General features: G+C 55.9%; 1 protein-coding gene and 2 long non-coding RNA genes across 7 annotated transcripts in view; 1 reads left to right on the forward strand and 2 right to left on the reverse strand.

Moving 5' to 3' along the window:
- Positions 1 to 4,443: 4,443 nt before the first annotated feature.
- LOC107049857 lies at positions 4,444 to 5,962 on the reverse strand. 4 transcript variants are annotated; one of them, XR_005840201.1, is made up of 5 exons: positions 5,845 to 5,949; positions 5,562 to 5,744; positions 5,233 to 5,371; positions 4,995 to 5,125; positions 4,444 to 4,750 (listed from the first exon to the last, which is right to left on the reverse strand). It is a non-coding gene; the product is annotated as an uncharacterized LOC107049857 (long non-coding RNA). The 4 variants fall into 4 exon arrangements; XR_005840202.1 differs by having other exon boundaries at positions 5,221 to 5,371; XR_005840204.1 differs by lacking the exon at positions 5,562 to 5,744 and having other exon boundaries at positions 5,884 to 5,962.
- Positions 5,963 to 16,007: 10,045 nt separating this feature from the next.
- Positions 16,008 to 22,614, reverse strand: ARHGAP33L4 (Rho GTPase activating protein 33 like 4). 2 transcript variants are annotated; one of them, XM_046901608.1, is made up of 6 exons: positions 22,265 to 22,614; positions 21,395 to 21,573; positions 20,919 to 21,120; positions 20,198 to 20,332; positions 17,888 to 18,569; positions 16,008 to 16,945 (listed from the first exon to the last, which is right to left on the reverse strand). In XM_046901608.1, exons 1-4 carry the CDS (start codon positions 22,542 to 22,544, stop codon positions 20,310 to 20,312), a joined length of 684 nt encoding a protein of 227 aa, XP_046757564.1. In that variant the 5' UTR covers positions 22,545 to 22,614; the 3' UTR covers positions 16,008 to 16,945; positions 17,888 to 18,569; positions 20,198 to 20,309. The 2 variants fall into 2 exon arrangements, with proteins under 2 accessions (XP_046757564.1, XP_040504811.2); XM_040648877.2 differs by having other exon boundaries at positions 22,192 to 22,489.
- The window catches only part of LOC121106958, a 2,685-nt gene continuing 1,797 nt past the window's right edge, over positions 22,507 to 23,394 (forward strand). The window contains exon 1 of the long non-coding RNA XR_005840200.2: positions 22,507 to 22,625. This is a non-coding gene — a long non-coding RNA (uncharacterized LOC121106958). The remainder of the gene's footprint in view (positions 22,626 to 23,394) is intronic.

The raw sequence follows: 23,394 nt of genomic DNA on the forward strand, positions 1-23,394 counted from the left end.
TGCAATGCACACTCTGATGTTCAACACCATCTCTGCACACCCCCATATGCACACATACCTGCACTCACAGCTCTAGGACAAAATGCCGCTCGCATGGCACAGCCGACACGCAGGTGGTGGGAAATGTCAGGAGGAAAGATGCCCCGCTACGCTCATTCATTCTCCTCTCTTTAATGAACGCATTTGGGCACAGCTGGAGCCCCATCCTGAGGTGTGGATTGCTGCAGGATTCCTCGTTTGGATGCTGCGGGGTTAACCCGAGCCACAGTCAGAGAGGACACTCCTGGTGTGCTCTGGAGATGGAAGATGTGCCAGGAGCCAAGAAAAGACTTTCCCAGACAGCACAGGGTGGAATTCGTGGGATGGATGGGGACGTGTAGAGCAGTGCCCACAGCCCTGGGATCTGCGCCTGTCCCGATCTGCAGCGCTGCAGCTGAGGATGCCGGGTTCAGCACCAGAGCCCCAGGTGGGCTATGGGGGTCGTGGGACGGTGATGGGGGCCCTGTCAGAGACTTTGGGAGTCAGAAAGCCCAGGAAGGGGTGGAATTGGTAAGGGAAGTCTGAGGGAGGAAATATGGGGGTTCAGTGGGAGGCCAATGCAAGGATAAGGGGTGCTGCTGGGGACTGTGGGTCTCTATGAGGTCCCAGGTTGGCTGTGGGGGAAGTGTACTGGGTCTGAGAAGGTCCTGGAGGAGCTACGGGGCTCTGGGTGCGTGTGAAAGGCGGAGAGGGGGATATAAGCACATGGGAGGATATGGGCACACAGCCTGCAGGAGCAGAATGCTGTTCGGGAGAAGGCAAGAAGTGGGCTGCAGGTGAGACACTGGGGTGTGCTGTGGTATGGGGACATAGGGGGAATGGGGGGATGTGGGGAGAAGTTAGGGGTAAAAAGGGGGGGGTGCGGGGCGGTGTTGGAGTGCGTTTATTTCTTCCTGAGAGGGGACTGGGGGTCCCAGTGGCCCAAAGGTGGGGCCCTGAGCCATAACCCCACGTGAGCCGTAACACAAGATGAACACAGAACCCTGTATGTGCGTGACCCCATGGCTGCACGTGAACACACAGCCCTGGGTGAACCATACCCCCACACTGACCCTGTGACTCCCTGACCCTGCCTGCCCCCATCACTCTGCGACCCGATGCCACGTGGCCCCAGAGCTCTGGGATCCCTGCCCCCACCTCACCCCGACCACAGAACCCTAGAATAACTCCACATCACCCCACCTGAGCCTACCATTCCATCTGACCCCATCGCTGTGACCCAGAACCCCACCTGACACCAAAAACCGTGCTGCTCCAGCTGACTGCACGTAACCCCATAACTCGGTGACCCTGAAGGACCCCCACGTGACCCATGACCCCGTGTCCTGACCCCATGTGGCCATAGAACCAGCTGTGTGTGGGGAAAAGGCATCCTCTCCTCGGGGTGGGGCTGCCACAGAGCTGCCCCAAAGAAGCTGTGGGGTGGGCTGCAGCCATACGCCTCAGTTTGGATTGCTGGGAACTGGACAAAGGGGCAAGAAGAAGGACACGAATACCGGCTTCTGTAGGGAAATACCAGACACAAGGTTTGCTGGCTTGGTAGCTTCTGTTTCTCTAAGAGGACCGAAGAGAACAAACCGATCCCACTGAGACTGGGGAAGGGACTGGAGCTGGGCTGCTGCGGTGCTGCGTGGCAATGAGGGATACCTGACCCAGCAATGGAGCTGGGACGGATGGCAGCAATCAACTCCTTCACGGGACAGTGGGAGAAGAAATCCAAGTCAGCTGCAGAACGCACAACGCAACTCCTTACCAAAAGGCACCCCAGACTGGGGCTGTTGCAGCAGCAGAGACAGTGCGTCTCGGAAGGGATCTCGCGGTGGGGAAGAAATGGCTCCAACGTCAGCACTTGGACAGCTGCTGCAACGACCGCGAGAAATGGACAAAGCACTCTGAGGGCAGCGCAGCACGAGCAGGAAGGAATGCACGGTGGTGCAGAAAGAGCAGAGAAGGATGGAGAAGAGCAGCGGTGGGATCCCCCTTGGGCACGCTCACCCACCGCTACGGGGCTCTGCAACAAGAAGCTGCACCCTGCCGTGGTCAGCACGGCTCTGTGTGCCAGCTGTGTGCTGCTGGAAACCATCTGAGCTGTTACGCTTTGGAGAGTGGCAGAGAGAATGTTCTAACGTCTGCAGGGAGAGCACAAGGTAGGGCCAGTGTGACAGCTGTGACAGCTGTTGTTCAGCAGACAGATGCTGAGCAGAGCACATCACGAACGAGAGAAGGCACAGCTGCAGGACGGAGCATGAGACACAGCAAGTGCGAGAGCTGCAAGAAATCCTGCCTGCCTGCCTGTCTGCATAGAAAAGCACACAATCAGCCCGAAAGGAACAGGTTGGCCATAGAGCTCCTCTGGAGAAACGGCACAGCGGATGCGTGGCGGAGACTGTGAGCCTGCAGTCCCCAGCCAAGGGGGAACAGGAGAGCAGTGAGTGCCACGGGAGGAGAGCTCCAGGAGCAGAAGGAGCTCACGGAGCAGCTGCGCGTTTTCTCCCTCGCCACGAGGAGGGAGAGTGCAGTAACGCCACAGCAATCAGGAAGGAGCTTTGCTGCTGCACCGAGAGCTGCGCCCGATGGAACAGCAGGGAGGAGAGCGTTTCTCGCACACCCCGCAGGCACTTGGGGGGATGCGCTGGGATGTGGGGAAGCCCTACGGGTTGTGGGGCAGCTAAAGGATGCCTATGGGAGGGCTACAGGGGCACTTTGGGGCAGCTATGGGGCAGAGCCACACCTAGGAGCTGCCTTTACCCAACACACTGCTGGTGGTGGAACTGCTGCTGGCCACGGGCCGTGGGCAGTGATGGGGCTGCTCTGGGGCTGCTCTAGGATGGCTCTGGGGCTGCTGTGGGGCAGCTATGGGACACACCCACACCTCGGTGGGGCTGATGATCCCCCACACGGAGCTGGTGGTGAACCTGCTCTGATTGTGGGACCTCCCCCATAGCTCCCTTGACCCCCATCTTGCCCCAGAAGACGTGGGCAAGGTGAGGGTCAGGGGCAGATATAGAGTGCTGTTCTACAGCGGCCCCAGAGCCACCCTACAGTACCCCCTGAACGACCCAATAACAGCCCCATCACTGTCCAGAGCCTCCTCTGGGCATATGGTACTCGCAGGGCTATGGGTGATGTGGCAGCCCTGGGGTCACGCGGAGTTGTATGGGGTAATGGGGTCACGTGGGGTTATGGACCAGGGCTCCACCTTTGCGCCACAGGGAACCCCAACCCCCTCTCAGGAAGAAATCCATAAATGCACTCCAACACCGCCCCACATCCCCCACTCTGACCCCAAACAGCTCCCCACATGCCCCCACACCCCTTACGTCCCCATGCCACCCCCTGTCCCCTGCACCCACAGGTCCCACCTTTACCTCACACGTTACCTTCTCCTGCGCAGCACTCTGCTCCTGCAGGCTGTGGCCCATACCCCCACATCCTCCCACGTTCCCACGCACCCATCTCCCCAGTGCCCCCCTCGTCACTTTCACCCACAGCTGTGCCCTACACCTTTGCCAGCTCTGCATTCCCCGCCTGCTGTATGGGATCTGGAAGGATACGGGTTTAGGGAGGTCCAAGGGAAGATATCTGGGGGTTCAGTGGGAGACCAGTGCACGGATAAGGGGTGCTGCTGGGGACTGTGGGTCTCTATGAGGTCCCAGGTTGGCTGTGGGGGAAGTGTACCGGGTCTGAGAAGGTCCTGGAGGAGCTATGGGGCTCTGGGTGTGTGGGGCAGGGAGAGGGGGATATAAGCACATGGGAGGATATGGGCACACAGCCTGCAGGAGCAGAATGCTGTTCGGGAGAAGGCAAGATGTGGGCTGCAGGTGAGACACTGGGGTGTGCTGTGGTATGGGGACAAACGGGGAATGGGGGGATGTGGGGAGAAGTTGGGGTTAAAAAGGGGGGGTGCGGGGCGGTGTTGGAGCACCTCACACATTGCCTTCTTCTGCACAGCATTCTCCTCCTGCAGGCCCATATTGGCCCATATCCCCAAATACTCCCACGTTACCGTGTACCCGTCTCCCCAGTACCCCCCACGTCACTTTCACCAACATCTGTGCCCTACACCTCCCCCTGCTCCGCATTCCTTTCCTGCAGCAGCCAATCCTGCCCCAGCACTGTGTGGTGATATGGGATCTGGAGGGAAATGGGGTTGAGGAGGGTCAGCTATGGGGGTCCTGGAATAGTGACGGGGTCCTCTAAGGAACTGTGGGGTCTGGAAGATCTCAGGGGGGTCCTGGATGTGGTAAGGCAGGTCTTAGGGAGGAAACATGGGGGTTCAGTGGGAGCCCAGCAGGGAAATGGGGTACTGTAACAGACTATGTGGTTCTGTGAGGTTTTGGGCCAGCTATGGGGAAGGTGTACCAGGCCTGAAGAGATCCTTGAGGGCCTATGGGGCTCCTGTGGGGGTCGTGGGGTAGCTACAGGTTCTTGGATAGGAAATACTGAGGGGGCTATTGGGGCGCTGAGGGAATTGTGGGTGGGCTGTCATGGGAAAGGAAAGGGCAACCTTGGGGAAAGCACAGGGCAGCCAGGGGGATGGAAGGGAAACCTACAGGAATGCAAGGGGAACCCGGGCTGAGGCAAGGGGACAGCTAGGGGAAGAGAAGGGAGCGTCCCAGTAACTGAGTTCTTCTTTCACATCCACATCTTCCACTTCCCAACTTAGCTTCAAAGTCGCAGACGAGCTGCAGTACCGCTGCCCGTCTCCTGCCTGTGTCAGAAAGAGCTGCATGTTAGCGGGGTGCAATTGCCATTAAAAAGCCTACTGCATCAGTGCAGTCACAAAACCCTCCCCTTCAGTATCTGTTACAGGCAGATGGCCATGCCCTTGCTCAGGAACCATTCCTACAGAGCAAGGGAAGTCCTTCACTGCCTTAGGGCGTGAGTAACACAGGAAGAGCTTAAAAGCCTCCAAAGCACGCTAACAAGCCACCGAGTGCGGAAGCTAAACACACCTTCTACTTCAAGAATTAGCAAGACGAATAAATGCACCCTGCTGCTGGAGAGGGCTGCGCTGCATCTCCTGGTGCCACCCTTGGGTTGTCAACGCGCTGCCCATCCACAGCACACTTTGAAGTGCCGCAGCCTTGCAAGAAAGAACAGGGAGTAAAGAGCTCTGCCTTGCATTTGCTGTGAGAACACAGAGATGAGCCGTACAGCCCTTGCTCTCAGAACACACACCTCTTCTCTTACCAGCTTCTTTCATTCCTGCGCAACGCTGTTCAAACCCCTCCTCCGTCTCTCCCTTCACAACGCAATACGCAGTCTCTCCGCACCGACGAGCTCTGGGCTGCTTCATGCCTGTGCCGTCATCAGGACCTCCAGAACAAACCTTGGAGTTCAGAGGTTTGATTAGACAAGCGCTCTGTCTAGCACAATTCACCACCTTCAACACTCTAAATAAGTGACGCACAGAGGTCTGACGTCTTTGAACAGCACCCAGGGCCACAAACACTGAGAACTACAAACATGGAGAAATTCAGATACAGATCAAATGGCACTACAGAGCAACACCGCTTTACCTCCTCCGCACCAACGGGCTCTGCAGTGCCCCACAACGTCTGTCAGTGGCAGGCTGTGAGGAACGGCCCCGCAGAGTCACGCAGGGTCTCCTCCTCCTGCTCCTCCAGACGCCGCATTCCTTCCTCTGGCACACAGAGCTCAGCTGGTGCTGCTGCAGGCAGTGCTTCCCGTGTCTGCCCAGCCTAAAGCCATCAGACAACGTCAGCGGATGCCTGGTGCTCACATACAAGCACAAGTGCTGATGGCAAATGACCGCCAAAGCACAGACTGAATCGCTGGTACCTTGCACTGAGGAAAGGCTGAGATGCACAACGTCCTCACCAGCTTGCTTGTTTGAAGTGGAGCTTCAGCAGCAGCTCCACTCATGATTAAGTCCTCCAAAAACTTTCTTCTTCCTGAGCAGGAGACTGGATACTGAAAACTTCTCCAAAGGCACTGTTAAACAATACCTGTGCCTAAAGCCCAAGGACAAAACACGTTTCAGACTCAAGACCAGAAAACAATCATATTCTATCCCAATACAATTTCAATTCCCACTTACATTTCAGGACTAGCATTTCACCCACCCTGCTATGGACGGGGGAACGGAAGGGGAACAGAAGGGGGAGCCTTCTAGCCCCACATCCCCTAATAGCCCACCCCACAGCGCCTTATCGCCCTATGGCCCCACACAGCCCCTTATAGATCCATATCCCCCATACACTCCCTGTAGCCCCATATATCCTTATAGCCACCCCTATACACCCCCCACAGCCCCCTATACCCCACATTACCCTACAGCCCCCCCCTGTATCGCCCCCACAGCCCCCAAAACTCCCATATCCCCACCACATCTCCCCCCCTGCTCCTATACCCACAGACCCACCTCAGCTCCGGGGGGCACCGGGAGCAGCGCTGGAGGCTCGGGGGGGCCCGGCCCGGATGCGGGCAGCAGCACTGCGGCGGTGGGGGCCCCGAGTCCTTCAGCCGTCCCAAATCCCCGCATCCCACGGCGGAGGGGAGGGGAGGGCGGGGCGGGGCGGTTCGGGCCTCAAACGGTTCCTCGCCCCGGCCCCGGCCCCGGCCCCGGCCCGGAGCCGTTCTCCCGCACACCTCCGGCGCCGCTGTCCTCAGCACCGCTTTCGTTGTGCCGCGCCTCCGTCTCGGTGCTGCCCGGACAGCTCTGGCGAACAGCGGCTGCAGCGGCGGGGCCGGGCTGAGGGAGCGGCGCCGTCTGACGGGACAGCCGGGCGGCCCGAGCCGGCTGCTAACCGCCGCTCCCGCGCGCTGCGCCTCAGCCAATCGGAGCCGGCGGCGCTGCCGCTGGCCAATGAGACGCCGGAGGCGGGCCGGAGCTGCCGCTGACCAATGAGAGGCCGGGGGCGAGGCGGAGCGGCAGTTGGCGAGGAGGGGCCTCAGGGTGTGCCCTATTGCTATAGGGGATGGGACTGGGACTGGGACTGGGACTGATGGGACTAAAGGGTGTGGGACTGCGATTGGAGACAGCAGGCACGATCTGAGGAGAAACAAACTAATTTCCTAAATACGGTATCAGAGTGCAAGATCACACACTGTAATACAATAGAATTAGACTCGAAGCTAAGAAATCAAACATAATGAGAGGAAGAGAATCTGAAAGCTGTAGGCCTTCCAGTAGGAGCTGAGGCGATGCGTGCGGTCGGGACGAGAGCCGAGGGGAGAGAAGAGAAGAGAGCATCAGGTGACTTTGCCAGAGGTTATATCTCCTCTCTGAGCGCAAAGCCCCCTGGGGAATGGAGTTCTTCTTCTCTTCCGGACAGGTGCCCGGAACTGGAGCAGTAACACTTTAACTCCCAATGCACTACGTGACGTTATGACGTGGAATACCAGGAACCAAAAATCATAAAACCATGACAGACTGGGACGTGGGGTTGGGATGTTGGATGTGGGATTGGGATGTGAGATTTGGGATTGGGATGCGCCGTGTGGGGATATGGATATGATTTTGGGAGGAATACGGGGTGGGATATGGGGAAATGGGGTATATGTGGGATGGGCTCTGGATATGGGATGGACTTGGAACGGATATGGGATCATAGAATCATGGAATCATAGAATGACAGAATTGCTCAGGTTGGAAAAGACCTTCAAGATCATCGAGTCCAACCACAGCCCGACCATACTGCCCCAACTCTAACAACTCACCACTCACTCATGTCCCTGAGCACCACATCTGGACGGCTCTTAAACACATCCAGGGATGGTGACTCAACCACCTCCCTGGGGAGCCCATCCCAGTGCTCAACAACCCTTTCTGTAAAGAAGCTTTTCCTGATATCCAACCTAAACCTCCCTTGGCGCAGCTTGGAGCCCTGCTTTGGACCTGCTCCAGCACCTCCATGTCCTTTCTGTACGGAGGTGCCCAAAACTGAACACAGCACTCGAGGTGAGGCCTCACCAGTGCCAAGTACGGGGCAGGATGACTCTCTAGTCCTGCTCACCACACCGCTCCCGATCCAAGCCAGGATGCCATTGGCCTTCTTGGCCACCTGGGCACACTGCTGGCTCATATTCAGCCGACTGTCCGTCAGTGCACCAAGGTCCCTTTCCGGCAGGCAGCTTTCCAGCCACTCCTCCCCAAGCCTGTAGGGTTGCCTTGGGGTAGTTGTGACAAAATGCAGGACCTGACGCTTGGCCCTATTGAAGCTCAGAGTTTGCCTCGGCCCATCGATCCAGTCTATCCAGGTCCCTCCGTAGTGCCTTTCTCCCCTCCAGCAGATCAACACTCCCTCCCAACATGGCGTCACCTGCAAACTTACTGAGGGCGCACTCAATCCCCTCATCAAGATCATTGATAAAGATGTTAAGTAGGAGTGGCCCCAGGACCGAGCCCTGGGGGACACCGCTCGTGCCTGGCCACAACCTGGAAGATCCTGCTCTGGGTGTACAGACTGGGCTGAGTCCCCGTCTGAAGACAAAACTGCCAGGACCCAAACAGCGTGGAGGCAGAAGAGCCGTGACACCTGAGGTATCTTTAGGCCTGTGGTGGCAGCCGAGGGACACGGCCATCTGTGGTGCCCCATCCTGCCCCGGAGCTGGGCATGGGGAGCTGGGGGGCTGTGACACGGCACAAATGACTGCAGGCAGAGGTATATAGGAAAGGGAACACAAAACATTTAATAACCTATCGTAGAAAACAAAGAGTAACAGAAACAACAATATTCCTGAAATTGCCATCCCACAACAATTGAGCGCCCAGACAATGTCCCATCCACTGCAATGCTGACGTTGGAGCACGGCTCGGTTCTGGAGGTGAGGCATGGGGCTGTTGCTGGTGCCCCTGGAACGCTGCCGCTGCTGCCTGGTGCTGCGGGGCCGGCGAGGAGCACAGCGTTACAGGTAGCCGTAGTCGTCGGCTACGGCCATGTCTATCTCCCGCTGCACCAGGAACTGCACGGGGCCGATCTTCATCTGGTGGGCCGCCCGCTGCCGCTCCTCCTGGGCCAGCTTCTTCATGAGCTCCCGATTGGGCCGCTGCTCGGCTGTGATGGGCCGCGACTTTTCCAGCACTCTGGGCACTGTGGCACGGCCACCCCGCCGGGGCCCAAAGTGCAAGGGGTGCTGTGGCCGAGGCTGCCGGTGGTGCAGCTGTGATCGTGATGGTGGGTACCTCCACAGCAGTGAGCACCTCTGCAGGGATTGACGCAGGCAGCTCGGTGCCATCTTCTTGGCTGCGTCCTCCTCTCGCGCCGTGGTGCGTGGTGGTGCTGGCGCTGCCTTGTTTGTGGCACTGTGTTGGGGCTGGAGGGCAGCTGGGCCAGCGCTGGGTGTGGGTTGGGGCTGCACAGAGGGTGGCTGGCGCACCGGCCCCACCGCAGTCACCCTCTGCCCCAGCGGGTGCACGGCCTGGATGGATGCACACAAGCGCATGTACAGCTCACTGGCAGCACCCGCTCGCACTCTGCTGCTGGCTCCTGCGCTGGCCCCAGACGGCTTCACTTGCTGTGGGTGTCTGCGGCCTCTTCTTTCTGTTCTTTCCTTCAGTGGTGGCAGCTTCCTTTTCTTGGCTGGAACAGTGCTGGTGGGCTGCTCCTGCTGGGAGCTCTCCCTTTTCCGGGGGGTGCCAGCAGGCGCGGGGCGCTTGGTCCGCTTGGTGCTGCCCCTGCTTTTCTTTTCTGCCACCGGGCAGGAGACAGAGCCCAGTGACGGTGGTGAGTGAGCCTGAAGCCCCTGGGGCTGCCTTTGCTGCACCTCCTCGACAGGCTGTGTGGTTTGGGCTGAGGGAGGTGTGGTTACAGCCAGGGGAGTCAGCCGTGGACTGAGCCAGACACTCTCATGTGGTACGACGGGGTGCAGCGGAGACAGTCCACACTGCAGCTCAGACAGGAGCCCAGGGGATGGTGGAAGTCCCCAGAAGGGGATCGGTGGGGGTCCCGGCGGCAGCCTGTGTGTCTGTGCTGAGCTCTCTGCTGTCCCTGGGGTAGTCAGGGAGCTCAGCGATGAAGCATCCTGGGGCAGGGCTGCTGCGGTGCTCGTGGGGGACCTCAACAGCTCTTGCCACATCTGAGAATGCAAGAACATCCCCCAAAATGGTGATGACAGCCTTGCCACACCCCCTCTGTACAAACACACACCTGCGGCTCTGCAGCCCCTAAACTCACCACTGATCCAAGAGAGCAAACCCTGAATGTCCGTGCTGTCCTCCGGCACATCCAAGCTGGTCGCCACTGCTGGGAAAAGCAAGAAAATCCCAAAGGGTCATTGCCTGCTCTCTCGTACCATGTTCACAGTAAGGGATCTTGGGTGATTCACATTACAAATCAGAACAGGAAAGGTAGCAGGAAATCCCAGGGATTAAGACCCCAAGCAACACGCAAGGAGAACAGTCCCACAGAAGAACAGACAGGAAGCCTAACTAACTAGAAAGACAGTGCACCAAACCCAGATGCCTGTTGTGTGTCTGTACCTCTCTTGGGTGTTGTGCCACACTCTGCGCTCCTCTCCTGGCCTTCCGCATGGCTGCGCTTTGCTGGAAGGCCGCTTGCATCAGCTTCTAACAGAAAGGAGACAAGGAATGCATGAAGAGCATCTCTTTGGAGGAAGATTTGAGCACAGCCAACCACAAACTTCTGGTCTTCAAGACCAGTTACTTCCATTTGCCTCTCCGCTGCTACAGCGCTGTGCCACTTCTGCAGTAGGCACAGATCTGCCATGCCCTTTCCTCTCTCCTCCATCACACACCCACCCCTTCACGCAGCCCTGTTTAGAGGCAGGTACCCACACCGCAGCTCAGAACAGGTTCTTACCTGCGGAGGCTTTCCGTTTTCCCCGTTGCCCCGCACCATTCTGTGGACGCGCAGGCTCCGTCCCTACCACAACATATCATGTGTTGATCTCACAGATACCAGCAGGCAGCAGAAGCCCATGTCCCCCCAGAAAACAGAAAGATGCTACTTTGACAGCCCAAACACAAACTGATAGTCCACTTCTCACTGCTCCCTCCTCCTGCACTCCAAATGGATGCTCACTTGACATCCCCTGCAGCACTGCACCCGCCCAGAGGTAGTACTCAAAAATCATTCTTCCATGCTTCATGACAGAGGGCTGAAAAAACTCACTTTCGCATGGCAGTAAGGACGGTCCGTCCCCGTCGCGTCCCTCTGTGCGCTGAAAGGCGCAGTTGGACCTCTGGCAGCCTGCTGGCTGCTGTTCCCAAACACAGGGAACTGCGCCGCCCTGCTTTTGAAGAGAAAAAGGAAGAAACGGTGGTGGGAATGGGCACCCCAGGGTTGCAGAGAGGTGCCAGAGATAGGATATCAGAGTGCTGAGAGGCTAATTATCACTAAGGGAAAATACCGCCTGAGCCATGTCCTTGCCATTAGCCTTGGCTGTCAGCAGTGGGCGCAGAATCCAACCGGTTATTGAGGTCACAAAGGACCAGTAGGGCTCCTCCTGCTCCGTCCCTTCCCTTAAAAATGAGACAAAGGAAGAAGAACCAAGCAAAAGAAACCCAGCCGTACCTCTCCACTCACAGGACAGAAATAGGAATTGCAGTCGTCTCCTTGCTGAGACATGACCGCTGTCTCCGAGGAAGCCGAAGTTCCCAGGGCTCTCTCTGCAGGAACTTCTCTGCTCTTGGAAAGAGCTGGCCTCACTCTTCCTGAGACTGCCTTGATCTCTGAAATCTCCTTTTGGACAGGAACCCTGCAGAAAGGACCAACAAGTGGAAAATTGTGAGGAAGAAGCATTTTCCCAGCTTTCTTCTGCCAGGCAATGTAGTCTCTTGAGGAGGGCAATGTCTGGAAACCAGCTGGCTGCAAGAGCTGCCCAACGCTAGCTCCAGCTTGTGTCTGACTGCCAGTGGCTTCTGTGAGACGGTGCTCTTCTCCATCTCCTCAGTAGCTCTGCACCCAGCCATCCGTGGGGCAGTGAGGCACAAGTTGCTCTCTGTGAAGTTTGCACTCTCCTTCCTTTTCAATGTCTGACGTGAAGGTGGGGGCCCGGCAGCAGATTTCCAGGGGAGGAATGACATCTCCTCATCCTCACCGAATCGTGGGATGGGATCTCAACAAGAACCCATTTCCCCTGGAAACAGCCATGCTGAGGGGCACCGCAGGAGCTGGGAGCTCCTCCCCAGCCCAGCTTTTCTGCTGAGACACCTCCCGGCAACCACCCAGCACCAAACCCAGCTCACCTGCTCGGCCCGCTCAGCCCAAGCTGTGCCCAGCTCATGCACACGCCACAGCGGTGCTTCTGATGGGCACTCGCAGGGTGATCTGTTCTAAGGAAGGCCCAGAGCTCAGTCTGCGTGCAGCACGCTCACCAGAGCACCAGCTCTGCTCACCAGCTGTGGCACAGACGCTCCCACCCCAGCACTGTTTGTGACCTCAGCGATTACCCACATCGCTTCGTTGCTTACGTCATAAGTGAAGGAGATGGACGCCTCCCAGATCCAAATTTTAGGAAACCAATTCCAGGGTCACCCAATGGGTTTGTTTGAAGTAAAATAATGAAGAAGTGAAGATGATTCTTGTGCAGCCCAATAAAAACCAGTAAAGACCAGTAGGGCTTCCTAGTGGTCAGTGGAGTCCCAGAGAAACGTGTAGGAACCAGTAGGAGTTCATCCCAGTACGGACGAGTAAAAGCCAGTAAGGACTAATATGGCCTCATAGTGGTCTGTGGAGTCCCAGAGGAACCAGTAGAAAACAAAACCCAGGGCCAGTGCTAGAATCTCTGGTTGTGGCTTTACGCCCCAGGGCAGATGCTGTCCTCTCAGGCTGTGGCTTTAAGTCCCAGGGCCAGTGCCACGCTCCCTAGCTGTGTGTGTGGATTTAGGCCCCCAAGGACAGCCCCTCTGGCTGGGGCTATAGACCCTGGGGCAGATGTTGTCCTTTCAGGCTGTGGCTTTAAGCCCCAGGGCCAGTGCCAGGCCTCCCTAGCTGTGTGCGTGGCTTTAGGCCCCAAGGGACAGTGCTGGCCTCTCTAGCTGGGGCTGTGGCTCCAAGTCCCTGGACTGGTTCCAGCCTTTCAGGCTGGAAAGGTGGTGAAGGTGGGGGCCCGGCAGCAGATTTCCAGGGGAGGAATGACATCTCGTCATCCTCACCGAATCGTGGGATGGGATCTCAACAAGAACCCATTTCCCCTGGAAACAGCCATGCTGAGGGGCACTGCGGGAGCTGGGAGCTCCTCCCCAGCCCAGCTTTTCTGCCGAGACACCTCCCGGCAACCACCCAGCACCAAACCCAGCTCACCTGCTCGGCCCGCTCAGCCCAAGCTGTGCCCAGCTCATGCACACGCCACAGCGGTGCTTCTGATGGGCACTCGCAGGGTGATCTGTTCTAAGGAAGGCCCAGAGCTCAGTCTGCGTGCAGCACGCTCACCAGAGCACCAGCTCTGCTCACCAGCTGTGGCACAGACGCTCCCACCCCAGCAGTGTTTGTGACCTCAGCGATTACCCACATCGCTTCGTTGCTTACGTCATAAGTGAAGGAAACAGACGCCTCCCAGATCCAAATTTTAGGAAACCAACACCAGGGTCACCCAATGGGGTTGTTTGAAGTAAAATAATTGGAGAAGTGAAGATGATTCTTGTGCAGCCCAATAAAAACCAGTCAAGACCAGTATGGCCTCCTAGTGGTCAGTGGAGTCCCAGAGGAACCAGTAGAAAACAAAACCCAGGGCAGTGCTGGCATCTCTGGTTGGGGCTTTAGGCCTTGGGGCAGATGTTGTCCTCTCAGGCTGTGGCTTTAAGTCCCAGGGCCAGTGCCGGCCTCCCTGGCTGTGTGCGTGGCTTTAGGCCCCAGGGCCAGTGCTGGCCTCTCTAGCCGGAGCTGTGGCTCCAAGCCCCTGGACTGGTTCCAGCCTTCCGGGCTGTCTTTTTCAGCCCTTGGGCTGGTGCCGGCTTTGCTGATTGGGGCTTCAGGCTCTGGGGCCGGTGCTGGCCTCTCGGGCTGTAGCTGTAGGCCTCGGGGCCGAATGGCAGCCTGCCTGGCTGCGGATGTGTCTTCAGGCCTCGGGGCCTGTGCCGGCCTCTCTGTCTGTGGCTTTAGGCCCCAGGACCATTTCAGCCTCTCTGGCTCTGGCTTTATGACTCATGACCGGTGCCTTTAGGCCTGTCGGGCTGTGGCTTTAGGCCCCGGACTGGTGTAGGCCTGTTGGGCTGTGGCTGTGGCTTTAAACCCCAGGGCCTTTGCCGTCCTCACTGGACGTGGATGTCTGTGGCTTTAGGCCCTGGAGCCAGTGCTGGCCTGTCTGCCTGTGGCTTCAGGACCAGGGGCTGCTGTTGGCTTCTCAGGCTGTGGCTGTGCTGTGGCTTCAGACTCTGAGGCCGGTGCCGGTCTCTCTAGCTGCAGCTTTAGGCCCCAGGTCAGCTGTAGGCCTCTCTGGCTGTGGCAGTGCCTTTAGGCCGGGGGGCCAATGCTGGCCTGTCTGGCTGTGGATTTCAGTCCCAGAGATGGTGCCAGCGTCTCTGGCTTTGGCTTTAGGCCCTACGCCTGGTGCCACACTGTCTGGCTGTGGACGTGGCTTCCGTCCCTGGGGCTGGTGCCAGCCTCTCATAGAATCATAGGATCATAGAATTGATACAGTTAATCCTACAAGTTACAAGGTAGATATGTGGGCCCATGACCAAGTAGGATGTGTGGGTAAGATAGGGGAAGAACATCTTGGAATTAATTGCATACAAAAGGGAACACTGCCCAAAAAAACCCCCGCTGGACCGAAAGCAGTGTGCAAACTGCAGGGAAATGGCACATTGCTGGAAAAATCCTACCAAGCTGAATGATGGGAACCTGACAAGTTGACCCTAGCAGATCCATTGGTTAAATTGCAGCTAGGAGAGCAGGTTTATTTTCTGGTGTATTCGGGTGCCTCTTACCACCCGGAGATGATTTTGCAGCAGTAGTAGGAGCGACTGCCCAACAAGAAAGAGCTTACCTTTCGGCATCAATTAAGTATAGGCTGAGAAAACAAGTAGGAATACATACATTCTTGTACATGCCAAGTTCTCCAAAACCGCTACTCTGGCAAGACTTATTAGAACAAATGGATCCAGAGCTTAAATTCAATAAAACTGGAGCTAAGGGGCAAAGAGAATTAACTGATGGAAAATTGTAAGTCTGGCTTTAACACAAACTGGAAAAACAATGTTGTACCCCCAGAAGTTACAGAAATCTTAAATAAGGAATGCTTAGGAGTGGGGGTATCAGGAATACCTGGCAGAGCCAAAATGCAGCCCTAATACAACACTCCAGTCATGCCGATGAAAATTGGACAGCAAGTGCTATAGTTTGGCACCAGATCTGAGGGCAAGTAATAGAATTGTTGAAGGTATACACTCCGTGGTGGCAAATCCATACATTTTATTAACCAAGTTAGGGAATGAGTAGGTGGAGTTTACCTTCCAGAGTTGAAGGATGCCTTTTCTGCCTGGTTTCGCCACAGGAAGCCAAAGGTTGTTTGCCTTTGAATAGGAGACCACTAATACGAGAGGAAAGAGACTCGGTTAACCTGGACAGTGTTACCCAGGGCTGGGAGAACGGCCCAATGATTCTTGAGAACTGGTCAACTCATGAGCCTGAGATTTGGCTCCATCCCATGGTGGAACTTTACTGCAGTATGTGGATGCCACGGAAACAAAAAGAGGACTGCGTGCAATGAATTTCTTGCTTTAAATGATTATCAGGTTTCTCAACAGAAGGCATAAATAACTCAACGGCAAGTGACCCTATTTGGGATAGGAAGTTACAGCTGGGCCTTGAACCTTTACGACTGCCAGGAAGGAAACAATCTGCCACACTCCAGAACCTCAAACAGCTGAGGAGCTCCAGAGTCTCCTGGGGATGACCAGGTGGTGCCGCCTACCACTATGGAACACTGGTAAAACCCCTCCATGCCCTTTTGAAATCCTGTCCAAAGGTCCTCATACAGGTTGAGGAAGACAAATAACAACAAGGTTTACCTGTGGCAATTAGACACCGACTCCGTTGTTAGTGCACAACAAAAACTTTTATTGTGTGTGATGAACAATATGCACTTGGTCAGTATGCACTTATTAAACGTGACCCTCTTGCCAATGCGTGTGGCAGTGCTGGATCTTCCATCCTGCCCTGAAGTACATGACACTGGAGCTGGGCTTCTCCACTCTTCGCTGTCAAGCCACCTCAGGTTTGGTGGGGCTTGCCCATGGTCTTTATAGCCTCTGCTCACACCCATGCCAGGTGTACAAGCTAGACAACTCCTGACTGTGTTGAGAGGGTCTGTCTGACATGAATAGTTACAATCTTTCAGCTTTTCTGAAAGAGGAAACTCTGTCCCTCCATGTCTGCTGAACTTGTTTACACCTCCCAAGGTCTTTTGCTAGTCAGGGCAAGGATGGCTTTATTTTCTACAGATTAAAGGAACGGGTGAGGTACCTGGGAAGCTAAGGGACCTGGGCAAATTAATAGAGGGGGCTTGCAGAGTATACGGAAACAGGGATTGTAAGGAAAGAAAGAAATTGGGAAGAACAGTAGCAGTTGCACTAGAGCAGGATGATGTAGAAGCCAATACTGTCAACCCAGCATCTTTCCTTAGCGAAACTCCTGGAGAACCAGTAGGAACCCTTAGGAGATGCAGAAGACACCTGGTTTTTGTGTTTTAAATCAGGACACATTATGCCTGTTGTGTTTTCCATACATTGCTTAACAAAGTCACCATCGGGAAATGGTTTGGATTTTCCTGCCGTCAGATTTGCTATCACGTAACTAGCTTCTATAACAGAGCCCATTTGACTTTTAGAAATTACTCTGTTGAGGTTAAAGACATTCTAGTCTTTATAGTTCCACTGATTTGTCTCCATGAAGCATTTCTTGGTATGCATTGAACTTGGCAGCCTGGAGAAGGATCCGGGGAGACCTAAGAGCGGCCTTCAGTAGCTCAAGAGGGGCTGCAAGAAAGAAGGGGACAGAGTCTTTAGGTTGGACATAAGGAAGAAGTCTGTTACGATAAGGGTGGCACTGGAACAGAGACACTGAGGGACCGTGGGGCTCTCGGGAGCCCTGAGCACTGGGCGTCAGAGCCTGGGGATGGATGCCATAGAGGGCACCATCCCTGTCCCGTTCCAGGGGGACCGCTGCCACCCCCAGACCTTCCCTCGTGCTTTGTGGGGCTGCGCAGAGGAGGAGGGTCTCGAGGTGTCCTAGGGATGGCCCAGGGTCACTGTGCAGATGGGATAGGGGCTGTGGCTGCTGTCCCCAAGGAACCCACATCCTGCCCTGGGCTGCTGCCAGCCCTTCTCCTGCCCGCAATCCTGGGGCACAACCCTGCAGGGACAAGGCTTCTCCGTGGTCAGTGACACCTTTTCACATCCTCTGCTGACCAGTGGGGTCCTCTGAAGACCAATGAAGATGCTGATGATCACCGACATCCTCCAATGACCAATAAAGCCCTCAGCAAAGCCACACTCTGTGTGTCTGTGTCCTTGTCCCCAAGCTCAGCAGGGACCCCTCCCATCTGTCCCTGCCTGGCAGAGGCCACCCATAAGTGCTGGGAGGGGTCCCCAGCTCCATGCCCTGCACCCGTGGGACTCTATCCCCTCTCCACTGCCTGCTCCAAAATCCTTAAAGGACGAAGCTCCCCGTGCTGCCAAGCAGCCCCAGTACCCTCCCTCTGCTCTCTCCCAATTCCTCCTTCCAGTTCCTCCCAAACCCTTCCCCCTTTGTTCCACCTTCTCCATGGCCACCATGTCTCCAGGTCGCTCTCCTTTTACCCCCTCCCTTATCGCAGCCAACTGTCCCGCACTTGGATCTGCTTCAGCCCTCTTCCTTCAGTCCCGGTTCCCCTCCACCATTACCCAACATGGAGTCCCCAGATCCCCTCCCTTAGGCACCTCAAATCTCCTCTCTGATGACCGATGACACCCTCTGTTCATTAATGAAGCCCTCCGATGGTCAGTGAAGATCTCTCATGATCAGTGGAGCCCTCTGACAGCCAACAAAGGCCTTCTGATGACCACTGACACGCTCTGATGGCAGGCAGGTTGCTGCTTCCGTGTGCAGGAAAGGGAAGGCAAAGGTTGAGAAAGAAGACTTGTGACATCATTTGGTAGATAGCATGGTTTGCTCATCATGGCATAAAGATTTCTTCGGATTAATCAAGCACAGAATTCGGAGAGCAGCGTGACTGCATCACGCTTGTGTGTGCCTCCCGGTGCCTGGGACTGGCTGCCTGATTATAAGTCCTCCTCAGCGATGCCGACCTGCTCCTCATGGAGGTGCTGCTGCCCGGGCACTCAGACTCTGCATGAGGTGGGCTGCACTGGAAGGACACTGAGTCACAATCCAGGCTAGCGACTGCGATGGCTGGTGGGCTCAGGTCAGCATCTTCAGCAGAGCCAGGAGACATGGGGGCAGGAACGCAGATGAGCGCCTTATCCCCATCGCTGTTGTCATGTGGAAGGTTGTCATCAGAACTGCAGCGATTCGTGCTTCCTGACAGCTCTGCACTGAAGGACGTGCACAGCGCACCACTACTGGGCCTGGGTCTTCTGGGTCGAAACCGGTTAGATTCACCTAGGAACGAGCAGATGCACAGGGGTGAGCGTCAAACTGTCACTGTCCAAGGAGGCAATGCCTTGCTGTTGTTTTTCAAGCAGGCTTCAAGCAGCATGCAAGATGCTCACCGTATGGAGTTAGCAATAGCTGTTCATTAAGTGCCCTCAAATCATTTTCCTTCCCAAGGCTGCCTTTTTCCCCTCAAAAGAGAAAGGAGGAGATGGCAGGGAATGAAAGGCAGGTGAGGTCAGCTGTACAAAGTCCTTCAAAGGAAAACCAAGCTCTGAAGAGCACTGCCCTGATACCACTGCCTGACACAGATGGAGAAGCTGCTTCATTACCAAGACCAGCTTTTACTGCGGGGATGGCAGGCATCTGTGCTGTTGCTTATCTGCAGTCAGGAATGTCAGACTGCCTTTTTTTAAACCCGCAGTGACTCCTTCACAAAAGAGTAGCAGTTTTTGATACTCGTTCTGCAAACTGGGCAAGAGTAACCTACAAAATGCTAACTGCTGCAGAGGACAGCTTGGAAGACAGCTGCTCCACACGCCCACCGTGCCACAGCAGCTCCTTGCTGGGTGTGCCTGGGATAACTGGTTAGCTCCTGACAGCAATCAACTAACTCACAGTGGGGAAGAAAGCAGCACTTGCACAGATGGTTTTATGAGCACTAAACAAGCACAACTAAAACACTCAAGGGAGACTGTTTTAAAGCACAGTCATGGAATGTGTTTGTTACACTGAAGACTAAAGGATATCATTTCCAAATGGCATCAGGGAGAAGGCGGGATAAAACTCCCCGCTGGCCCACACTGCAGGATTTGTGCTATGTTCTTCTGCAAAAATGCACAGTTGCTGTTTGTAAATTTGGAAAGAGACAGTGTATGGGAACTGCTGAATCACGGCCTGAACCTCTGATTGACCACCTGAGGCAAGCACTGAGTCAGCCACAGGGGCACAGGTGAATGCAATTTCACCTGAGTGACTGGAAGGGGTGGAGCCTGGCTCCTAGACCCCATTTAAGGGCTGACTCCCAAGGAGGAAGGCTCTCTATCTGGAAGTCACTCCCCTGTGGAGCCCTTCTGTGAGCCCAGGACATGGGTAAGTTCTCTATTTCATTACTCTTTTGTAAATGTAATAATCTCTCTGGTCCTATGCCTAGTTACCTTACAATCTGTATACCTGATTGCCATACAGACAGTAAAATATACACCGAAAAGGATTGAGAAGTCAGAGTCTCTGTAGCTACAGAAAGATGTTGGATGCCTTTCCTCTGTGGGAATGTTTGTGGGAAAGTGCCTTTATGTAGTTTAAATGTCTGCCTTCTGACACAAAAACAGAATGGAGCCAGAAATGTATTCTTACTTCCATAGTAACAGTGTCAGAAGGAGACACTCTGAGACTTCTTGTAGGGGTGCCCATGTATTGTCTTTCAAAAACTACTCGGGGGGAAAAAGGCACTGAGAACGGTGTGCTCTGTCAGCTCCAGATCTTGAGTTAACATGAGACCCAGTTAGGAAACAGAGGGGTGAACTGAAGATGTTATGCAGCAGGCTTGAATGCTAGAAGGAGGTACAAGCACACTGAAAGCATGAATTCTATGCTGCTGAAAAGCAGTCTTTTGAAAGCTGGACTTGCACCCTTACCTGCCACGGCCACGACTTTTGCTTCTGAGGGTTTGTGCTGCAATCTGTTTGGCCACAGAGGGTGATTTTCCCAGGCTGAAGCAGGAATGCCAACTGCCAGCTGCTCATTTCTTCATCTCATTGGCTGGACTTTTTCTAGAGTGAGAAAACAGAGGGAATGGTGTGAGCTGTGGCGCAGGGTGAGGGAAGAGCTGCGCTGAGCTCTTGCCAGCAGTTGCTTGTTCCTAGCCCTGCCTGGTTTCTGCTGACACACACCTTACAGACTCAGTCTCTTTCAAACAGTTGAGGATGTTTCCATTCTTAGAGCTCCTCCCGCTGCCAGCCATGTTTAATTTCTAGCGCAAGCAACTCTGTCCTGTCCCACAGCTTTGCTAGAGGAGAACCAGAATGTGTTTCAGGCACGTGGTCCTGAAATCTGGAAAACCCCAGTGTTTCCAGGTACAGGTAGCACAGGCAAGGACAGACATCAGATGGCTTTATAGGCCTCGTGACTGCCTGCCTAACAAGAAAGGAACGGCGCCGCTGTGTGGCTAAACTGAGCCCATGGGGCAGCTGTATGCTAGCTGAATCCTCAGAGTCCAAAGTAAGTGGAAATTCGCTACTGCACTTCAGGCATGACTAGGATAACTTAGTTTCAGCAAGTTTTTGCAGCAGCAACATCATGGGGAAAAAGCCCACTCCAACAATTATGATAGGTGCTGGAAAAGAAACTCCTCTTTACCTTTCGGATGGAAAGCCACTGACTGGGTGGCATTTCCCCTGTAAAGCTGCGGGGCCTTCTTCCACTTCAATCTCTCTGCTGTCTGACACAACGGGAGAGTTGCTGTGGCCTCGTGTCTGTGCCTGTGCCTCCTCCAGTGTGAGCAGCTTTGTGGAAGGAGAAGACACCCACAGGGACTTGCGCCGTGATAAAGAACTGTGTCCTGTAAAGGAAAACCACAGGTAAGAGGGAGGATCAGAAAGCAGCAGCACAGCCATCACAGTCCCTGGGGGAGGTGCTGTATTCTGCTAAGACTTGGTTATCCTACCCACTGGAAGACAATGTCAGAGTAAGCACTTGGTGTTACAGATTCACCCTTTGGATCTCTATGAAAACCCCAACTTAAACAGAATGAAGACCAGAACAGGTGCGCAGATGTATGTGTATGCCATGAGGCCCAGGGAAGAGGTAAATGAAAGACAGTGCCTTGTACTTACTGACAACTGCTCATACAGCCGGTCGGACAGCAGAGGGTTTGGGAGCTCCCTGAAGTACATTTTGCAGAGGGAGCTCACGCTGTGAACGCCACAGACGTAGCTGTCCTGGGTTGGGTCAGGACTCTGCTCGGAGTCACATTCATGGCCGGGGAGAAGGACACAGCAACGGGCAGGGGAGGCTGAAGAAGGGGAAAACAAGAAGTAGAAAGCAATACAAAATACAGTCAAGAAAAGGGAGGGGTTCCTGAGTTACAGGAAGAAATAAGCACTCGGTCGCCAACAACACACAAGCCACTCTAGATGAGACGTTTCCAAAAGGGGACCTCTTCTTTTTGCTAAGGCATTCCCAGTTATGCTGACAACTGGCTGCCTCGTCTACAATCACATGCCAGGAGCCCAAAGCAGCCAGGAGGAGCAGGGGCTGCTCAGAAGGGCTCTGCAAGGATGAGCAAACGGGAAGGAGAGCTGCCTGCACGGAGCTGCCCTCTGAACGCCCAGAACGTGGCACGTGCCCCATTCCGCCCCTACTGACAGCTGTGTCAGTCGCAGCACTCTGACCGCAGTTTGTGGATGTTGGACGCCACGCCGCACAGGCGGTACATCCCCTGCACCACGCCGTGCTGCTCAGTGCATCCAGCGCAGCTCTGGAGGACCTGGGGGACTACACAACAAGTGCCATTGATAAAGATGTTCAACAGGAGCGGCCCCAGTACCGAGCCCTGGGGGAAACCACTCGTGACCGGCCGCCAGCTGGGTTGAACTCCACGGACCACAGCTCTTTGGCTCTTTTCCCATACCTCCCCGTTCTGCCCCGATCCCATTGTTTCGCCGCATCTTGCTGCGGATCTCCGACCCCACAGCCCCACTCACGGCCGCCATAACCACAGCTCCGCCCCCCCCACCTCCCGAGGAGGTCCCTGCGGGCGCTCCGTTCCCCCCCAGCCGTGCGTGCAGGCTGAGCTGCGCTGCGCTGCGCAGGGACGCCGTCCCCGAGGCGAATGCGCATGCGTGGCAGCGGCTCCGTAGCAGCACGGTGTCTGTGCGCATGCGCTGGCGGTTCCTTTGGCGGCGTGTCGTCATCGGCCCGCGCCGGCCCGCGCTGTGTCGTCATCACCCTGAGCCCCGAGGCGGCGGCGGCGGCGGTCGCCATGCGGAAGTCGTGCCGGGTTCAACGCTGCTGCAGCGCCGCCGGGCAGCCCCGGGGCTCCGAGCGCCGCTTCAGCTTCTCCGAGTGGGTGTTCGGGGGTGGGGGGGTTGCGTGCTGCTCTGCGTTGGCCCCGTGGGGCCGCTTGCGGTGCTCAGGGCCTCTGCTCGGCGGCGGGAGATGCCCTGTGCCCCCCCACCCAGGGTATTTCCCTGCCCTCACCCCCTTCTCCTCCCTCGCCCCCCACGAATCACCCCAAACCTTTCCAGTCCTTTCTTCTGACCCCCAGGGTCACACCGTCCGCCCCTCCCCCAACTCCAGTTCCCCCATTCTGATCCCAGGAGTCCTCTTCCACCCCGCACCGCAGTGCCTCCCCTCAGTGCCCCTCCACCCGTTTTCCATTTTACACCAGGTTCCCTGTCTGCCCCCCCCCCAGTCCCCTATTCTAATTCCCAGTGTCCCTTGTCCCCCCTCTCCCCCCCACTACTCTCCCTATGCTGTCCCCATCAGTCCCCCCCCCTCCCAGTCCCCTCTATCTGACCCACAGGTTTCCCTGTCATCCCCCCCCCCCCCCCCAAACTATCCCCCCTACACTTCCCCCATTCTGATCCCTTCAGCTCCCTTCCCCTCTCCACCTCAGTGTTCCTCCTAGTCCCCCATTTTGACCCCAGAATCCCCGGGCCCCACCCCAGACCCCCCCAAGTCCTCCCATTCTGAACCCAAGAATCCTCCACCCCCAGGTCCCGTCTGTCTGACCCCCAGGCTCCTTTGTCCTCCCTTCCAGCTCTGCTTTCTGACCCTTAGAGTCTCCTGTACCGCTCTGTTCCCCGCTCCCTGACCCCTGGAGTCTGTTCCC

This window comes from Gallus gallus, chromosome 16 (genome assembly GCF_016699485.2).
Source record: "Gallus gallus isolate bGalGal1 chromosome 16, bGalGal1.mat.broiler.GRCg7b, whole genome shotgun sequence".
Classification (NCBI taxonomy): domain Eukaryota; kingdom Metazoa; phylum Chordata; class Aves; order Galliformes; family Phasianidae; genus Gallus; species Gallus gallus.

Excerpts from the sequence above, each read along its gene's own strand:
- ARHGAP33L4 (XM_040648877.2), bottom strand. The coding sequence starts at position 22,474 with ATGACGACACGCCGCCAAAGGAACCGCCAGCGCATGCGCACAGACACC. Across the intron at positions 21,121-21,394 it reads GGCTGTATGAGCAGTTGTCA|GACACAGTTCTTTATCACGG; the intron begins GTAAGTACAAGG and ends TTTCCTTTACAG. Across the intron at positions 20,333-20,918 it reads AGTGGCTTTCCATCCGAAAG|AAAAAGTCCAGCCAATGAGA; the intron begins GTAAAGAGGAGT and ends TTCTCACTCTAG.